Source organism: Crinia signifera, chromosome 2 (genome assembly GCF_055691185.1).
Source record: "Crinia signifera chromosome 2, ASM5569118v1, whole genome shotgun sequence".
NCBI classification, from domain to species: Eukaryota; Metazoa; Chordata; class Amphibia; order Anura; family Myobatrachidae; genus Crinia; species Crinia signifera.
The window spans coordinates 34586806-34603140 of NC_139218.1; the positions used below are offsets into that span (position 1 = coordinate 34586806).

At 45.1% G+C, this 16335-nt stretch overlaps 1 protein-coding gene across 1 annotated transcript in view; it reads left to right on the forward strand.

Moving 5' to 3' along the window:
- Window positions 1–16335, forward strand: part of URB1 (URB1 ribosome biogenesis factor) — a 57135-nt gene that overhangs the window by 21152 nt on the left and 19648 nt on the right. The window contains exons 14-25 of the mRNA XM_083171886.1: window positions 1003–1115; window positions 1246–1356; window positions 3251–3367; window positions 3529–3667; window positions 3908–4078; window positions 5595–5794; window positions 6567–6785; window positions 9182–9358; window positions 9918–10752; window positions 13152–13353; window positions 15200–15386; window positions 16264–16322. Coding sequence (XP_083028012.1) covers window positions 1003–1115; window positions 1246–1356; window positions 3251–3367; window positions 3529–3667; window positions 3908–4078; window positions 5595–5794; window positions 6567–6785; window positions 9182–9358; window positions 9918–10752; window positions 13152–13353; window positions 15200–15386; window positions 16264–16322 — 2530 coding nt within the window. The remainder of the gene's footprint in view (window positions 1–1002; window positions 1116–1245; window positions 1357–3250; window positions 3368–3528; window positions 3668–3907; window positions 4079–5594; window positions 5795–6566; window positions 6786–9181; window positions 9359–9917; window positions 10753–13151; window positions 13354–15199; window positions 15387–16263; window positions 16323–16335) is intronic.

Here is a 16335-nt window from a genome sequence, read left to right on the forward strand (position 1 = left end):
GGAAGTGACCATTATGACTACTTCTGTGTGCAGTGCTGCTTGTATACGGTTCTGTGCCTTACTTCACAAGATTTTTATAGTCAGACTACAGTTAACAACCAATAGTCAGATCGGGTCCTCTCTACCTGTGCATTGCACATTCACAAACTTTTTCTACATCCCATGTGACGTGTTGATGAATGCATAAAATGCTTAGCTTTTCTATTGCAGGGATATTTATTTAAACGGTTTTGTTTACCCTCAAAAAGATAATAGCTCATTATAATCTCCAGCGAATAGGCACTCTTGCCAAGATTTTATCTGGTGCCCATTTCAACGTATTGGTGTCATGGTGGCCATGCTTGTTGGGTGCCTTGTAGATGTGTTGGCTCAGGCCCCCTGTCACCCATCACTATCGTTGGATAATTCCATTAATCCCAAAGCACGTTTAACCCTTTGAGTGCCAAGTGAATTGGTCAATATAGGTGTGAAAATTGCCAGGCAAACATTTTTATTCATCATAATGGCCTGCAATGTTTACGTTTTTATACGGGAAATATCATCTTTTATTACACAACATTTTTTTAATTTGATTTTATATAACAAATGTGAGTGACGCTGGCATTTTTAGCAAATATTTGGCACCTCTGACAGATGTTGGCACTCAAAGGGTACAAGACATGTTGTTCTATATCCCGGATGCACCACCCCCTCCCTTGATATACTGCCACCATCCCCAGTCCTGAATTTCCCTTCAGGCATGGGGTTACGGATGGCACCTGCTGGGGTCGCCCTACAGGTTGTTTGCAGGGCCGCTGTTACACTGTCTCTCATGCTGTTTTCTTGGCGCTTCTTGGAGGTGACCACTGAACCATGGAGAAATCTTGTAACTGTGCATCTAAAATTAGGCAGCTGGGTGAGCAGGACGTTAAGCACACAGAGGTTGCGTGCTCCTCTGACCTAGTTGAGGGAACCGCTTTCACATATCAGCCATGAACGTCTGTATGTCTTATTCCGCCTTAGGTATCGTGAGTGAGAGCGGTGTCTGCGAGGAGGTCCCACCCGTCCTCCAGCATCAGATCCTTCAGGTGGCTCTTGAGTTGCCAGCGAACAAGTTTTCATGGTTCAAAGTGCAGGTTTGTCTCCGATCCTTTTACTTTTGTTACCGACAAGATATTAAACAAAGACCTCATAAGACCACATCCTGCACAGATTACAGTGATACCAGGAGGAATAATAGTTACAGCATTGCCATTTTGTTCCCAGGAGCCGCGAGATGTTGGAGGGGAGAAGTCTGTGTTCTATCTCCTTCTGAAAATGTTTGTCACCTGTAAGAAAATGCAGCTGAAGATGTCAACCAGACAGTTGATCATTAAGGTAATTATTGTTGCTCACCAGTGCTTGGTACTTGGTAGAGGTGTTATCTACAATGTATCTCATCGCCGCGTATTCTGCTTATGATGTTTTGGCCCACAATTGTGTAATGAGGCGCATATATAAGTCCTAAGCGAATATATAGGAGTAAAAATTCCATTCATTAGTTTTCGTGAAGAATTTAATTGACCCAATCTGACACCTGCTCTTTATTATGGCTTTGTGCACTGAGCTGCTAATATTATTGGAATTAACGGGTTAGTTCTTTGTTGGGCCAAATTTTGCCCTTTAATATGTCTCTTAGGGCCTTATTCTAGTTCACTCTTAGAGTCAAATTCCTTCTCAAATGGACAAAGCCATGTGCACTGCAGGTGGGGCAGATGTAACATGTGCAGAGAGAATTTGGGTGGGGTTTTTCTTCAAAGTGAGATCTATATTGCAATGTAAAAATAAAGCAGTCAGTATTTTCCCTGAACAGAAACAAAATAACTCACCCAAATCTAATTATATCTGCACATGTTACATCTGCCCCATCTGCAGTGCACATGGTTTTGTCCATTTGAGAAGGAATTTGCCTCTAAGAGTGAACTAGAATAAGGCCCTTAGTGGCGTAATTACCTAATTGTCGCCCCCCCCCCGCCGCATATTTTCGGCGCCCCCCTCCCCTCAGCTCCCCTCGGCGTACCTGCCCGGCCGCATCTGCCTGTCACGGTCCCGTCTCTGCCGGCGCCAGCTTCTGCTGCTATAATGAAAACGGACTCTTAGAAAATGGCTGCCCCCATACTGCAGACAGAAAACCGTCTGCAGTATGGGGGCAGCCATTTTCTAAGAGTCCGTTTTCATTATAGCAGCAGGAGCCGGCACCGGGAGATACGGGACCGTGACGGCAGGGCACCAGACAGCAGCGGGTAAGTGGTAACTATAGCCCCGCAGACCCCCGGCGCCCACATTTTCTCTGTGCCTCCCCGCCACTGCGGGGGCTGCGGAGCTATAGCTACGCCACTGCCCTTAGTGATAATTCTACTAACTGTCACATGACCCAAATCACCTAGCTGGTGCAAATGTGCAGTCATAACTGTCACATGACCCAAATCACCTAGCTGGTGCAAATGTGCAGTCATAACTGTCACATGACCCAAATCACCTAGCTGGTGCAAATGTGCAGTCATAACTGTCACATGACCCAAATCACCTAGCTGGGGCACATGTGCAGTCATAACTGTCACATTTTCAAACCTGCTGCATTCATTCCTACTATAGATCCAAAGGTTGCCTGATAAACATGAACTGTTGGTAGATCTTGAGGACAGGTTTGGCCACCCCTGATCTATATATATTTTTGTACTCACAGTAAGAGTACGGGTTGAGTATTCTGTATTCGAAATGCGAGGGACCAGGAGTATTTTGGATAAAGGATATATTTGGATTTGGGAATATTTTTTTTTTTTTTTTTTTTTGTACTCACCTGGTCCCCATGCATTACCCCGGAGTCCCCCAGGCATCCAACCTGAGAGATGCATTATGCGGATGAGGGTACACCTGCGCAATGCCAATTGCGACTGGGAATGCCTCTGAGGATGGACGCCAGGTGAGTTTGAAAAAAAGTTCAGGGGGTAAAAATAAAATAAAAGGGACACATTTTCTTTTTTTGTATATATGGATCAGGGCTACTCATTCTGTATTTGGAAACTGCATTTTCCCATGTGTAGCGTTGGGCAATGCCGGAACAGTGTGATTCAAACCTCTTTATGGGTCAAAAATGGAATTGCTTCATATGCGATTGTCCCCCTCTTACCTCTTACTTTTACTCCATGCCCAATCTCCAAAGGGAGGTTTACCAGTAGATGGCGCTACTCACACAGCCATCAAATATTATACTTTTATAACCTCTGCCTAGATTCTGCGTGACAGCGGTGTGTTCGAATACACTTGGAGTGAACTGGGACTGTGGCTGAGGTGTCTGGACAAAGTCGAGGAGAACTCGCAGGAGGCTGTGATCCATTTTTTGGAACAGGTAAAACGAAACATAATTTCAAGAAACAGAATGATATTTTCTGCACATCACTTGCTTATACTGACCTCCCAGTGCATACAGTATATTTTCTTTCTTGTGTTTATTCGGTATCTGCTTGTGATCATTTGCTTGCCTCAAAGTGCACTTGCCTTTCCCCGTAGACCCTGGTGAAGGTAGTCTGCAACCCATACCCATACACTGACAAAGCGACGGATTATGTGCAAGAGGCCTGGGTGCTGCAGACCGACCTGGGGAAGCAGGAGTCAGATGCAGTCAGCATCCCTGTCTCACACATTGATGGTTCGTGGTTTTTTTTTTTTTTTTTACTCTGCAAGCTGCTTCTACAGTATTAATGAATTCATCCAGTGCATGCTGGGAGTGGTGGTTCCACCACAGCTATCTTCATTTGGATATTGAGGAGCTGTATCAAAGTTTCTATAGAGGACAATCCGAGAACTTGCCCATTGTTACTATTTGGGCCACTTCTCCTGTGTAGGTTCGATACATCTACCATTGTCTATATTGTTTTGTGTCCTGCAGATGTCATGGATATGGTGGATGTCATTGTTGAGGGCAGTGAAGGCCTAGACGAGGAAGTCGGTCATGCTCTTGATGAGGAGATGATACTCCATACCTTTCCCTTCAGTGCAATGGTCCCAGTGGCTCTTGAAACCAGAAACAGACTCTTGACATCTGGGAAGGATGTTGATGGTAGGTCTTGTCATCTGGGAAGGTTGTAGATGGTAGTTCTTCTTGACATCTGGGAAGGATGTTGATGGTAGGTCTTGTCATCTGGGAAGGTTGTAGAAGGTAGGTCTTCTTGACATCTGGGAAGGTTGTAGAAGGTAGGTCTTCTTGACATCTGGGAAGGATGTTGATGGTAGGTATTGTCATCTGAGAAGGTTGTAGATGGTAGGTCTTCTTGACATCTGGGAAGGATGTTGATGGTAGGTATTGTCATCTGAGAAGGTTGTAGATGGGTAGGTTTTTCAGCTTTATACTTCTTATTAGATCACACATTTATGTTTTTTTTAGCAAACTTGAGGCACTTTTCCATTTGCATTATTTTTTCTTTAGGTTGTATTTGTATAGATTTTCTAAACTATACGTTTCAGTAGGGTCAAGTAAAACAGTCTTTGAGTAAATCACACTACGGACTATTATAGCCCGTTGTGTCCACTGACGGCTCGAATTGTTTAGTGCTGCTATAGTGCCTCTCAGAATATAGCCGCGCTGGACGATTTCTGGGGGGGGGGGGGTAGGCTGTCGTTGGCCAACACTATTAATGACGACTACTGAAGGTTGACAGGCCTTAGGTCAACACATATAAAAGGTTGACATGCCTAATGTCGGCATTGGGAAGTTCAACAGTCAAAAGGTCAACAAGGGTTTTTATGGGCTTTTTTGGGCCAAAACGCCGACAGGCGGTATTTCATGCCCCACCATCCACTGGGGCGTGGAGGGAGAGTAGTATAGTGTGCCGAGCATAGTGAGGCAACGAGCTCGAAGCATGACGAGTGCAGCGGTGCACTTTTTCTGTGTCCATGTCGACATTCGGGACAAAACAAAAAAAGGTGAAAAACCCATGGAGAACTTTGAACTGTTGACCTTCCCAAGTCAACCTAAGGCTTCTGTCGACCTTTTGACCCATGTGACCTTAGGCATGTCAACCTTTTTTATGTGTTGTATTAAGGCCTGTCGAACTTCAGTGGTTGACCTTAATTTGGTTGACCTAATGACCCATAACCTTCTGGGTTTCAGCTAGCTCTGGGTGTTTCTTACCTAAAGGCAAGTAGAACTATTTTTGTTTGAGCTTTCAATAGAGATTTCTTGTTCACTGCTAATATATTAATGTCGTCGTCAAACACGAGACACTTCTTCCTTTGCTGCCTCTATGAGAAGTCGTTTGGTGGAGGTCTTTATATTTGTGCGTAAGAGGTCAACACCTCTGTTTAGCTTTCCACGCTGGGGAAGCAAAGTCAACTAATTCTTACTGGAGGTGTGTCATGAAGTCCAAATCAGATTGGTCAGGAGATGCGATAATTAAATCAGCTGCTGCATTTACTACACTTCTTCTCTCTTTGGGGTGACACAGTCCAGCGTCTCTTTGGTCGGAGTCCTGGACCTGACCGCGGGTGACCTTGGTTCTATTATGCCTTTGAAAAGATATTATAGGGATGTGTGTACTGTATGTTCCCTGACTACTTTTTCTTTCTCTGTGTAACAGAATGCGTGATACATTATCTAGTGTCTGTCCTGACCGACATACTGCATTCCCAACGGGACCCTTTAGCCCTTTGCCTGGCGCTCCAGTCTCACGATAAAGAGATACAGTCCGCGGATATCATTCCTGCTGCATACGTTCCCCTTCGGTGCTTTTATAACTACTACAGCTTGTGGTTGCCACCATCTGCTCAGGAGAACCTAGTAAGTGAGCGAAATGTTAAAACAAGGTCCAGGAGGAAAACCTTATTCAAATGAAGGGCAGTATTAGAACATGAGGACATGCACTGACACTCGGGCAAATCTGAGGAAAAATGACTTCACAGATAGGGTATTGCACACATGGAATAGTGTTCCATCAGAGGTGGTAGAAGCCAAGACAGAGCAATTTTAAACATGCATGGGGCATAGACAAAGGGTATCCTTACAAAGAAATAAGGCTCAAATAGTGTTTGCCGTGACTAGGGAAGCCAATCCCGGGGCATTTTTTCAATCCTGGGATTCGGTATTGAAAAATGCTCGATCCCAGGACTGGCTTTCCTAATAAAAAGACTGCCCCACAATTACTTACATTTGAGGGTTGCCGGTCAGTTTCATACTGTCGGGAGCCAGGAGCCCGGTTGCAGGGTAGGGGGATGGGTCGTCCATGCCGCTGGGTGGGCGGGCGGCACGGCATCACAATGCCGGGCGCGACCTCTGCCTGTGCAGCGTGACCTCTGATCTCACGCTGAGAGGTTACGCTGCGCAGTGCTGCCGGGAGAAGTCGGACAGCGTCTGAGCGATGCTCAGCCGCTGCCCGGCATTAGACTGCACGCATGCACAGTCTAATCCCGGGATTGGAATCCTGGCGTTTTGGGGGCCAAATTCCAGGATCCCGCCGATCCCGGGATTGGCCACCCTAGCCGTAACAATGTGGTTAAAAAAAGGGGTAGACTAGATGGTCCAAGTGGTTCTTATCTGCTGCCTATGTTTCCAGTTCACAGCGCCAGTTAGCCAGGAGACACCCGTTTCGGGGCAGGATGAAGACTCCACTTATGACCGTCTGCTGCGGAATGTGTTTGTGAGCGACTGTTGCACAGATGATTGTGAAGCGATGTTGAAAGACTCTATTTCACGGATCCCACAAGAAGAGCTACTGCTGGCAGTTAGACACACTCTGCTGTCCCTGAAGACTACAGTCGATAACTTCCAAAAGGTGCTTATTTGTCCAATTTCCCTTTCATCCTTCTAAAAAAACGTTGATTTTTCTTTACTCGTAATATCTGGGCTCCCGTTTTTCTTATGAGACCGCATCCCTTCGCGGGGCTCGCTGCGCTCGCCACGCTTCGGGCAAGGTGGCTCGCTGCGCTCGCCACACTATATAAAGTCAACTCCATGCGTAGTTGGATAGTAGGGGTATGAAAAAATGGGGTGCATTTAACATGGGAGCCCAGATAATACATAAGTACCGATTTTTCTTTCTGGTCCAGAAAATCTTCATAATCTTATGTTAAGGTTGGTGGCAAATGAGCAGCGGGTTACGTTGTTCCCACAATTAGACTGAACTGCTGAGAATCTTGGGGGTAAATTTACTAAGATGGGAGTTATTATAAATTGGATGTTGCCCATATCGTCTATCTGAGGAACACTGTGTTAGTCCTTACATGTGGGACTTCCCAAAGCAAGTTAACAAGGGATTAAAATCTCCCGGAAGAGTATACCACTTTAGATGAGGTAAGTCTTGACCAATCGGAATGACTGGAAGAGCCTCTTACCAAATCTGCTAAGGGACTAAAGCACTAAGGAGCCATAATGGTGTCTATAAAGGCTGTACGGGTGGTGTAATGGTTAGCAGTGCTACCTCTGATGTCATAGGTTAGCATTACTGCCTCTGATGTCATAGTTTCAATTCTCAACACCACCCCAACGGTGCAGAGTTTGTATATTCTCCCCTTATCTGGAGGTACTCCAATCTCTTCACCAATCCAAAAATGAACCCTAGTGTGTAACTGTGTATTTACTAGGGCAGACTAGATGGGCCAAGTGGTTCTTATCTGCCGTCAAATTCTATATTTTAAGTTTCTATGTCCAGAGAAGGTTTCCTGTGCAAGTAGGAGGCCAGGAGAGCTATTTCGTTCTTCCCCCACCTGACCACGAATTCCAGAAACCATTCCCATGCTCCTCAATGAATTATGTGATGACTAAGGATTTCCACCTCCCAGTTGTCCATTCCTGGAATGAAAATATCCAAAGTTCCGGCAAAAGGTGGATGTAGGACACCTCCCTCATTGCCTGTTGGCTCTAAACTCTGAAGACAAACGATGCCCCCTAGGGGGTAATAGTGGCGCTCGGCTGGTTTGATTTCACTAAAGCAGCTGCTAATTGGGCGTAGACAGTAACCTAAAGACTAGAACAAGGCAAAAAGAAGAAGGGTGGAGAAGCAGAACCTGAGGGCTAGGACGGTGGGTCCCAGGGATGTCATGGCCCCAGAAGTCCACCTTTTTACATAAAAGGGGTAATTTACCTCAAAAGTAGTGAAGTTTCTTCTACCCTGAAGAAAACTGGGAGATTTTAGTTGTGGAGTAGAGATGGGGGATATACTCTGTCTGCTTGGTTTCAAACAAACTCCAAAGGAAACAGCCTTCAAGGGTTGTTTTGGACTGTCCTTCTACCTTATAAGACATAAGCTGCAAAGGTAAACATCCATAACTGAACGTAGATTGTATCCATCAAGACGCCTTTCAGAACTGTACTGCTAAGGTAACTGCCTCAGAAGGGTTGGCAGACTGACCAGTTTAGCCAACTATATCAATTGCTTTGATCATCTAAGCCAGGCATGTCCAACGTTGGCCCTCCAGATGTTGTGAAACTACACATCCCAGCATGCTTTGCCACAGTTTTGCTATTAGAGAATGCTAAAACTAATGCAAAGCATGCTGGGATGTGTAGTTTCAAAACATCTGGAGGGCCAACGTTGGACATGCCTGATCTAAGCACTAACCAATAGGAGTCGTAGAGAAACCTCATTCTTGGTACCTGAACTCTCAATCTCTGCAGACAGCCATCTGCAGTTTGAGCTATATCTGATTCATATTTTCTCCTATATATCCCCAGTGAACCTCTGCCACTCATAATGTAGCACAAGTGGCAGGCCAAGGGGGTACCCGATGACGTGATTCATGCTGAATCTCGTCATCGTAGCCCCCCCCCCCCCCCCTCTATTGTCTGGTTTTCTAGGCACTGCGAAGCGGTGATTTGAACATGTCACCATGAAGAGCCCATCTGTGTACCACCCCCCCCCCCCCCATGCGCCAACTGGGCTGCACCGGAGAAGGGGGTGAGTATGATCTGCGTCCCCAGTAGTGCAGGTTAGGCCAATAGTGAAATAAGTAACTGAAGTAACTGGTATGTTATTTTATAATGGGGACCTATGGACATGAGGGGGAGTGTGATAAATACCTGAATATATTTGTATTGAAATAAAATATTTAAAAATGTTTAAATATGCCTTTTGCAATTTTCTAATTAAAAAATACAATTTCTGAGAATTTTTGTGGCACAATCGAATCATGTCCTCTGTTTACTTGGTTTATTTTTTACTCTTCTCCCTAGTATAAAAAAAACACAGGAGCAAGTTTGGTTGGTCTCTTCCTGGACCTTCTAGGTGGTCTCCTGTGCCACCACCAGCAGGCGCTTACCAGTCAGAAAGAAGTAGAAGAGAAACTGAGCGAAGAGTCCGAGCTATTTACAGAAGACTACACGAGTGCTCTGGCTTCTACAGATAATACGGTATTGAAATATAAGACGGTTCTTTCAATTTGCTGCTGAAATGTGTTTTGGGGTTTTGCGCCGAAATGTCCTCTTTTGCAAATTTTATATTATATGTACTTTTACTATTTAATAATTAATTATTAAACCCACTACAGAATGGAACGTTTTTTAGGCCGCAAGCTAACCAATTGAATGCCAAGTGAATTTGTGTGGTCAATAAACCGAACTTGCCTAGAATTGTTCCTATCTTGTGAATAACACACAGGATGTTATTTGTTAATTGAGGGCCCTCTCTAACGACATAACTTTCGATGGCCACCCTTTAATGTAATTGGTCTACTTCTAACTAGTGTAGAAACTCTGGCACACCATAAATTGTATTCAATTGCAGGTGAAGGACCTTTTCTATATTTAAGCTGCACCTTTTATATTCCTCTTTCTTCTCATCTGGGGGACACTGCAGACTCTGGGGAATAGGGGGGCCTAGGATTAAGGTCTTTATTTCATATGAGCTTTTGTTTTTTAAGTGGTTATTAAAACCTTTTAATTGTTTCTCCATCTAATGGTTCCTGTCTAGATCTTGGACACCATGCTCTCGGGAGTCTTCAAACACCCCACGTTGGAAAGTTGGTTCCTGGCCTTAGAGCGTCAGTCCGTCCCCACACACAATTTAAAACCGGCCTGTGTAAGACTGCTGTCATCTCATCTGAACCAGGGCTTGTTGCAGTTGCTCAAGTCCAGCAGTCCACTGCTATTCCAAACCAACAATATTCACCTGGTGGCCAAATATTTTGATGCCATTTCGGCCAGTGTCTTGAAGGAGCTGGAATTGCCCAAAAAGACCTCAAAGAAGATATCCCTACCGATGGAAGCTTTGGAGAGCTTACATTCAAACATGGACGCCGCCCAGCTAAATGACCTTACGCTAAGCCTCCTGAGGCTTCCTGAAGAATATCTCCTGGAGGACAATGAGTATTCTGAAGATCAGCGTTTAAGCGGCTATGGTAAAGTGTTGGTGCTCTTGCTAAATGATCGTCATCAAAGAAAGCAATGCCAGGAGGATTTGGCCTTCTCAGTGGAACACGTAAGGGGAGTAGGACATCTGTTGTCGACATCGGCTGGTCCCGACCTAGAACCGGTCCTCTCCAATGCTCTGCAGAAAGAGCCCGCCTTTGCCCATGTGGTGGGAGTTAATGTACTTACGCATTGTCTCAGTAAGATGACCAAGACCTCTCTGGCCGTTGTGGCTCTGTTGATTCAGCACAGCCGGATTCACCGACTGCAGTTCGAGCTGTGGTGTTTGAATCCTGGATCAGAAAAGCTTCTGAGAAAGAAAATGGAGACTTGTTTGCCACTGATCAATGGCTACTTGGAGACCAGCAAGCATTTCCCATATACACAGATGTCTAAAGGTAAATTATTGCAAATATCAGTGCTATGGAAATCTGGTGTGTGTCTCCCTTCCCAATAGTACTTCATAATAACATAGGGAGTTGAGAAGTCACTTATGTCACCTTGCACTCCACACTCTCAGCTGAGTGTTCTTCCATTGGAAAGCAAACAGAAGAGCATATATGGTCTCTTTTAGGTCTGTCACAGTAGATGAGTTTGGGGTACTTGTGTATTATCACGGCGCCCACGATTTCCATCGTAGGGCATTGTACGACCAAAAAATCATTTGCATCGCATGCGATGCGATACGACTGATTGGACCTGATTTTTAATTGTACAGCCACCCTGATGGCTGATCTTTATGTTAAATGCCCCCCAGACCCGATTTTTAATTGTACAACCACCCTGATGGGTGATTACTATGTTAAATGCCCCCCCAATTGTTAACACCACCCCAGTATCAACGCCAGCCCGAAGCGTGGCGAGCGCAGCGGTACGCGTCCTCCGACCTTTTCATACCCCCACTATCCACGTCGGCGTAGTGTGGCGAGCGCATCGAGCCACCAAGCCCGAAGCGTGGCGAGTGCACGCGTATTACTTCACATGTATTCCGCGTCCCCTCGCGGGGCACGCTGCGCTCGCCACGCTTCGGGCTCGGCGGCTCGCTGCGCTCGCCACACTATCTAGAATCAACTCCACGCTGACGTGGATAGTGGGGGTATGAAAAGGTCGGAGGACGCGCACCGCCGCCCCTCGTGGGCTCGCTGCGCTCGCCACGCTTTGGGTTGGCGTTGATACTGGGGTGGCGTTAACATTGGGGTGGGTGTACAATTAAAAATCTGGTTTGGGGGGTGCCTTTAACATAGGACTCTATGGGGCATCGCATCATATGCCATTGTAATGGCATACGATGCGACAAGCTTAAAAAATTGTTTAGTCGGCTCTTAAAAGCCTGAAATCGGGTCCCATCGTATACCTTAATTAGTGGTATACGATGTGACACGATGGGCGCTGTGATAATACACAAGTACCGAGTTTGGTATATTTTTTGTGACCCGATAATTCTTCGCACCCTGGGCAAACACCAAGACTTGATGTAAGGTAGTACCAATACTAGTTATTAATGTAAGCTGTTGCTAGGTAACATGGTACTGTACACTATACCAACCTATCAGGTTTGTCCAGCAACCTTTAGTAAATTGAAGCAACTGACAGAATTTGGTTTATAGTGCCTTCTCCTGGTTTTTCTTCTTCTTCGGGTTTCATGGTCCCCACAGGGCGACATCGGGGGTTGTAGGCAGATCCAGAGGACCCCGATGTCACTCTGTGGGTCCCATGAACTTTGAAGAAAGAGCGTTAACCTAAGGTAGGTCTACCATAACTCTTGTTTTTCTTGTGCCTACAACAGGCTGGTCAGGCATGTCAGGAACTATGCTTCTTTGTAATTCCCACAAGTGTATTGATTATATATTACCAGTTATTTATATAGCGCACACATTTTCTGCAGCACTTTCCGGGGAGTAATTGGCAAAGCATATACTTGTCTGCTCCTTGAATGTCCAGTAGATATTATTTCACGGCATCTCCAAGTTTCTCTTTTCTAATGCCAACGGACGTGCTGACGGCTTTAACACGCTCCGCACTGGCCTAGCCCATAGCTGCCCAAAGATGCATACAAAATTATTGTGCAGCAGGGATGCGCCATTGTATCATTAGGTTCCCCTGTACTTGGCCCTTAGACCTCACCTCCAGAATGTCATGCTATATTGTTGCGAGAAAGATCTATGCGCGGTCTATACCGAATATTATATACAAGAAAATAGTCCTTATTCAGATCTGATCGCAGTACACATTTGTTCTCAAAATGGGCAAAACCATGTGCACTGCAGGTGGGGCTGAGAGAGAGTTAGATTTGTGTGAGTTATTTTGTTTCTTTGCAGGATAAATACTGGCTGCATTATTTTTACACTGCAATTTAGATTTCCGTTTCAACACACCCCACCCAAATTCTTACTCTCTCTGCACATGTTACATCTGCCCCCCCTGCAGTGAACATGGTTTTGCCCATTGTGAGAACAAATTTGTACTGCGATCAGATCTGAATAAGGGTCACTGTACAGCTGGCCAATAGGAATGTATAGTTTGCAAGAGCAGGAATTCTATTCCCTGCATGCAGAGGAAACCTCTAGCAGTAACACATGGGTTTGTTCTGCTGCAAACTCTGCAGTGGGTGAAAATTTGCACCTCCATTCTAAGATCAGTCCTTATTCGCCCCGGGGATTTATCCTGCTCATCCATTCTACCCGGCAGTCCATCAATAACAGTTATGAATACTAAAGGAATATGTGTCTATTTTTTATGACAAGTTCCTCTTACTCCCTTATAGCAATGATAATGTAATATCCTACCCTACTTCTAGTATCCTCAGCTGTCTGCTGTACACTTAAGGAAGGTTTCTGGAACAAGCTGGTTAAGACTGCACTGAGCACCGAGACCTCTGAGGATACTTCGGAACAAGCCGAACTGCTGTCCAAACTCGCTGCCCGGTCCAACATTACGGAGTTAAAGAGACTGATAGATGGGCTCCCAGAGGTACTCGGACAGTCGTCTTCTCAGGAAAAGTAAGAGCTCTGTAACTTCTGGTGCAATCATTGACAATAAGTACCCATAATAACGTCATGGTAGTCTGCCAGGTTGAACCCTTGTACACAGCAGATAATACGCAGCTGTCTTCTCGGTGTGAGTTTACCGTACTAGAGAGAGGCTCTGCTTTCTGCAGCATCTGCTGGAGACACTGTTGGCTGCTAGTGGTGGAACTTGATGAAAAATTGTGCAAGTTTGCATGAAAATAAATGTTACTTGTGTTAAATTGATATTAATGAGAGGGCTAACGACAGTACTTGACCCAATTTAAGCTAGTTTTTTTAAGAGCTTTCTAATGAATGGTATTTTAAAATGTGCTTCTATTAAACTGAATAGCACTATACACTTCCCCATATTGGTTTATAGTCCTCATATTGTTTGCACCAGGTTCATGGTACACACAGAAGTCATTGTGCCCAACACTGATATCTAGACTGGGACACTGGAAGGCTGATACATTTAGAATTGATGTCTCCCGATGACCAGTCTGCTGCCCAGTCCAAGTGCTAAAATAAAATGAATAAAGGGCCCTCATGGGGAAGGTGCACTTCAAGGAAAGTGCCGACATTGTCAGTTATGTTGACATTTTGACCGTTTTTGAGCATTTTGATTGCTGGGTGGAGAGCATTACACAATCTGATGTCATCTCCATGCCTGTACTGGTTTGTCGGCCCCCATTTCCAGGCAAGTTCATCATCGTACATCTGGCTGGGAACAGCATAGAGCCAGCTTTCCATATTACAGCTGCAGAAGGTGTTCCTAGGCAACATCTGCCTAGGGCCACATTAGCCAGTGAGGAACCCTCCAGACTGGGCGGAGGTGTGTGTGTGTGTATATGTATATTGTTGAGTATCCCTTATCCAAAATGCTTGGGACCAGAAGCATTTTGGATAATGGATTTTTCTGTATTTTGGAATTTTTTTATATTTAAATGAGGTATTTTGCATTTATGTTGTATAAACACATGAAATACACACAAATCTATTTTTTGTGCATGAAACAAAGTTTGAGTACTAGCTCAGACACTACATTTGAATGCCAAGCAGTCATTTTCTTGCACATATTTAGTGCCCATTACAGATCATGTCCCCAGTAGTGCCAGTTACAGATCACGTCCCCAGTAGTGCCAGTTACAGATCACGTCCCCAGTAGTGCCAGTTACAGATCACGTCCCCAGTAGTGCCAGTTACAGATCACGTCCCCAGTAGTGCCAGTTACAGATCACGTCCCCAGTAGTGCCAGTTACAGATCACGTCCCCAAGTAGTGCCAGTTACAGATCACGTCCCCAAGTAGTGCCAGTTACAGATCACGTCCCCAAGTAGTGCCAGTTACAGATCACGTCCCCAAGTAGTGCCAGTTACAGATCACGTCCCCAAGTAGTGCCAGTTACAGATCACGTCCCCAAGTAGTGCCAGTTACAGATCACGTCCCCAAGTAGTGCCAGTTACAGATCACGTCCCCAAGTAGTGCCAGTTACAGATCACGTCCCCAAGTAGTGCCAGTTACAGATCACGTCCCCAAGTAGTGCCAGTTACAGATCACGTCCCCAAGTAGTGCCAGTTACAGATCACGTCCCCCAGTAGTGCCAATTACAGATGTCCCCGCAAGGTTTTTAGCAAAAAAATAAAAGCACATTTTGGAAACTGTTTTTTGTAATAATTGGGATCACTGATACCACTGATATTTGGATAAGGGATACTCAACCTGTGTGTGTATATATGTATGTGTGTATATTTTATGGAAGGTGATGTATACGATAGATTTAATTTAGCTGTTAAATTGTAAATCTTGTAAAATGTGAATCTCAATCAATTAACTTCCAGATGGGCCCTGGCTGACTGTGTATCACAAGCTGCAGACTGTGCTGGGGTGAATGTTGGCTCTTGGCAACCGGCTCTCCTGGCGGCCTGTATGAAGTGTCTGACTGCCACATACGGCACCCACAAGGAACCGGAGGAAGCGGCACAGGAAGCAGAGATAAACCTTCTCTCTCGCCTTAAGGATCTCATGGTAATAATATGAATCTCTGCAAACCACCGCTTTGAACATACAGGGTGCCCAATACCTTTTCCTATTGATTGATTCAGTGGCAGAGTTGCAATATTTTCTACTGTTTAGTTGGATTTCTGGGAAATTGACGGGTACCGTCTTACTGCTTAATCAGACACTGCAATATTTTTCTTTCCTTGTAGAGTATCTGTATAAAAATGCTAAATATATATATTTTATTCTGTCACAGCAACTTGACGTTAAAACAACGTCCTGATCCTTTTTAAATGCTCTGCAGAGCTCAGTGATTATCCGCTCTACAGCAGCAGTGTTACATGTATTGATGACTAAATCATGAATGTAGTCAAGTTGGGCTATTCTCATACAGATGTGTCCTTATTAGTCTTTACGGCAGTTTGGCCAAACAGCCCCTCTTGGATCATCAGGAAGTGTGAGACTCTTGTCTCTCAAGGAGACTGTGCTGATTAATGTGAAGTGCTGTATGACACTTATATCTGCGTACGGCTGAGTCTCTGATCTGTATACGAAGACCTACGATGTAGCAAATGCAGCTTTTTCTCTGTTCTACTCTGTCTTACATAATATAAATGTATCGTATATCACACTAATGCGCGCAGTCCCCTTGTGCGTCCGGCAGAATAGGGCGCTCAGCATTAGCCGAGCTGCACGGGATCTGGCGTCTCGCTCACACTGGCATTCTGCGCTGCGTAGTGTATTGAGGCGAGATGTACGAGGACAGATCTGTATGAGGCTTGTTCCTGGTGTGTGTGGCGCTACTGGGGAATTATTTCTAGATAATGATTGGGTTTTTCATCTGTCTCTGGTAAGGAAGATGAGTCCCTGTTCATATTACCCGGTGCATCTGTTTTTTCTGCAGCTTTGTGTCACAGCCGACATCCCCGCAGAGTGGAACAGCCTGGTGAAAGCTGGACTGAAGTGAGTTCTGTGC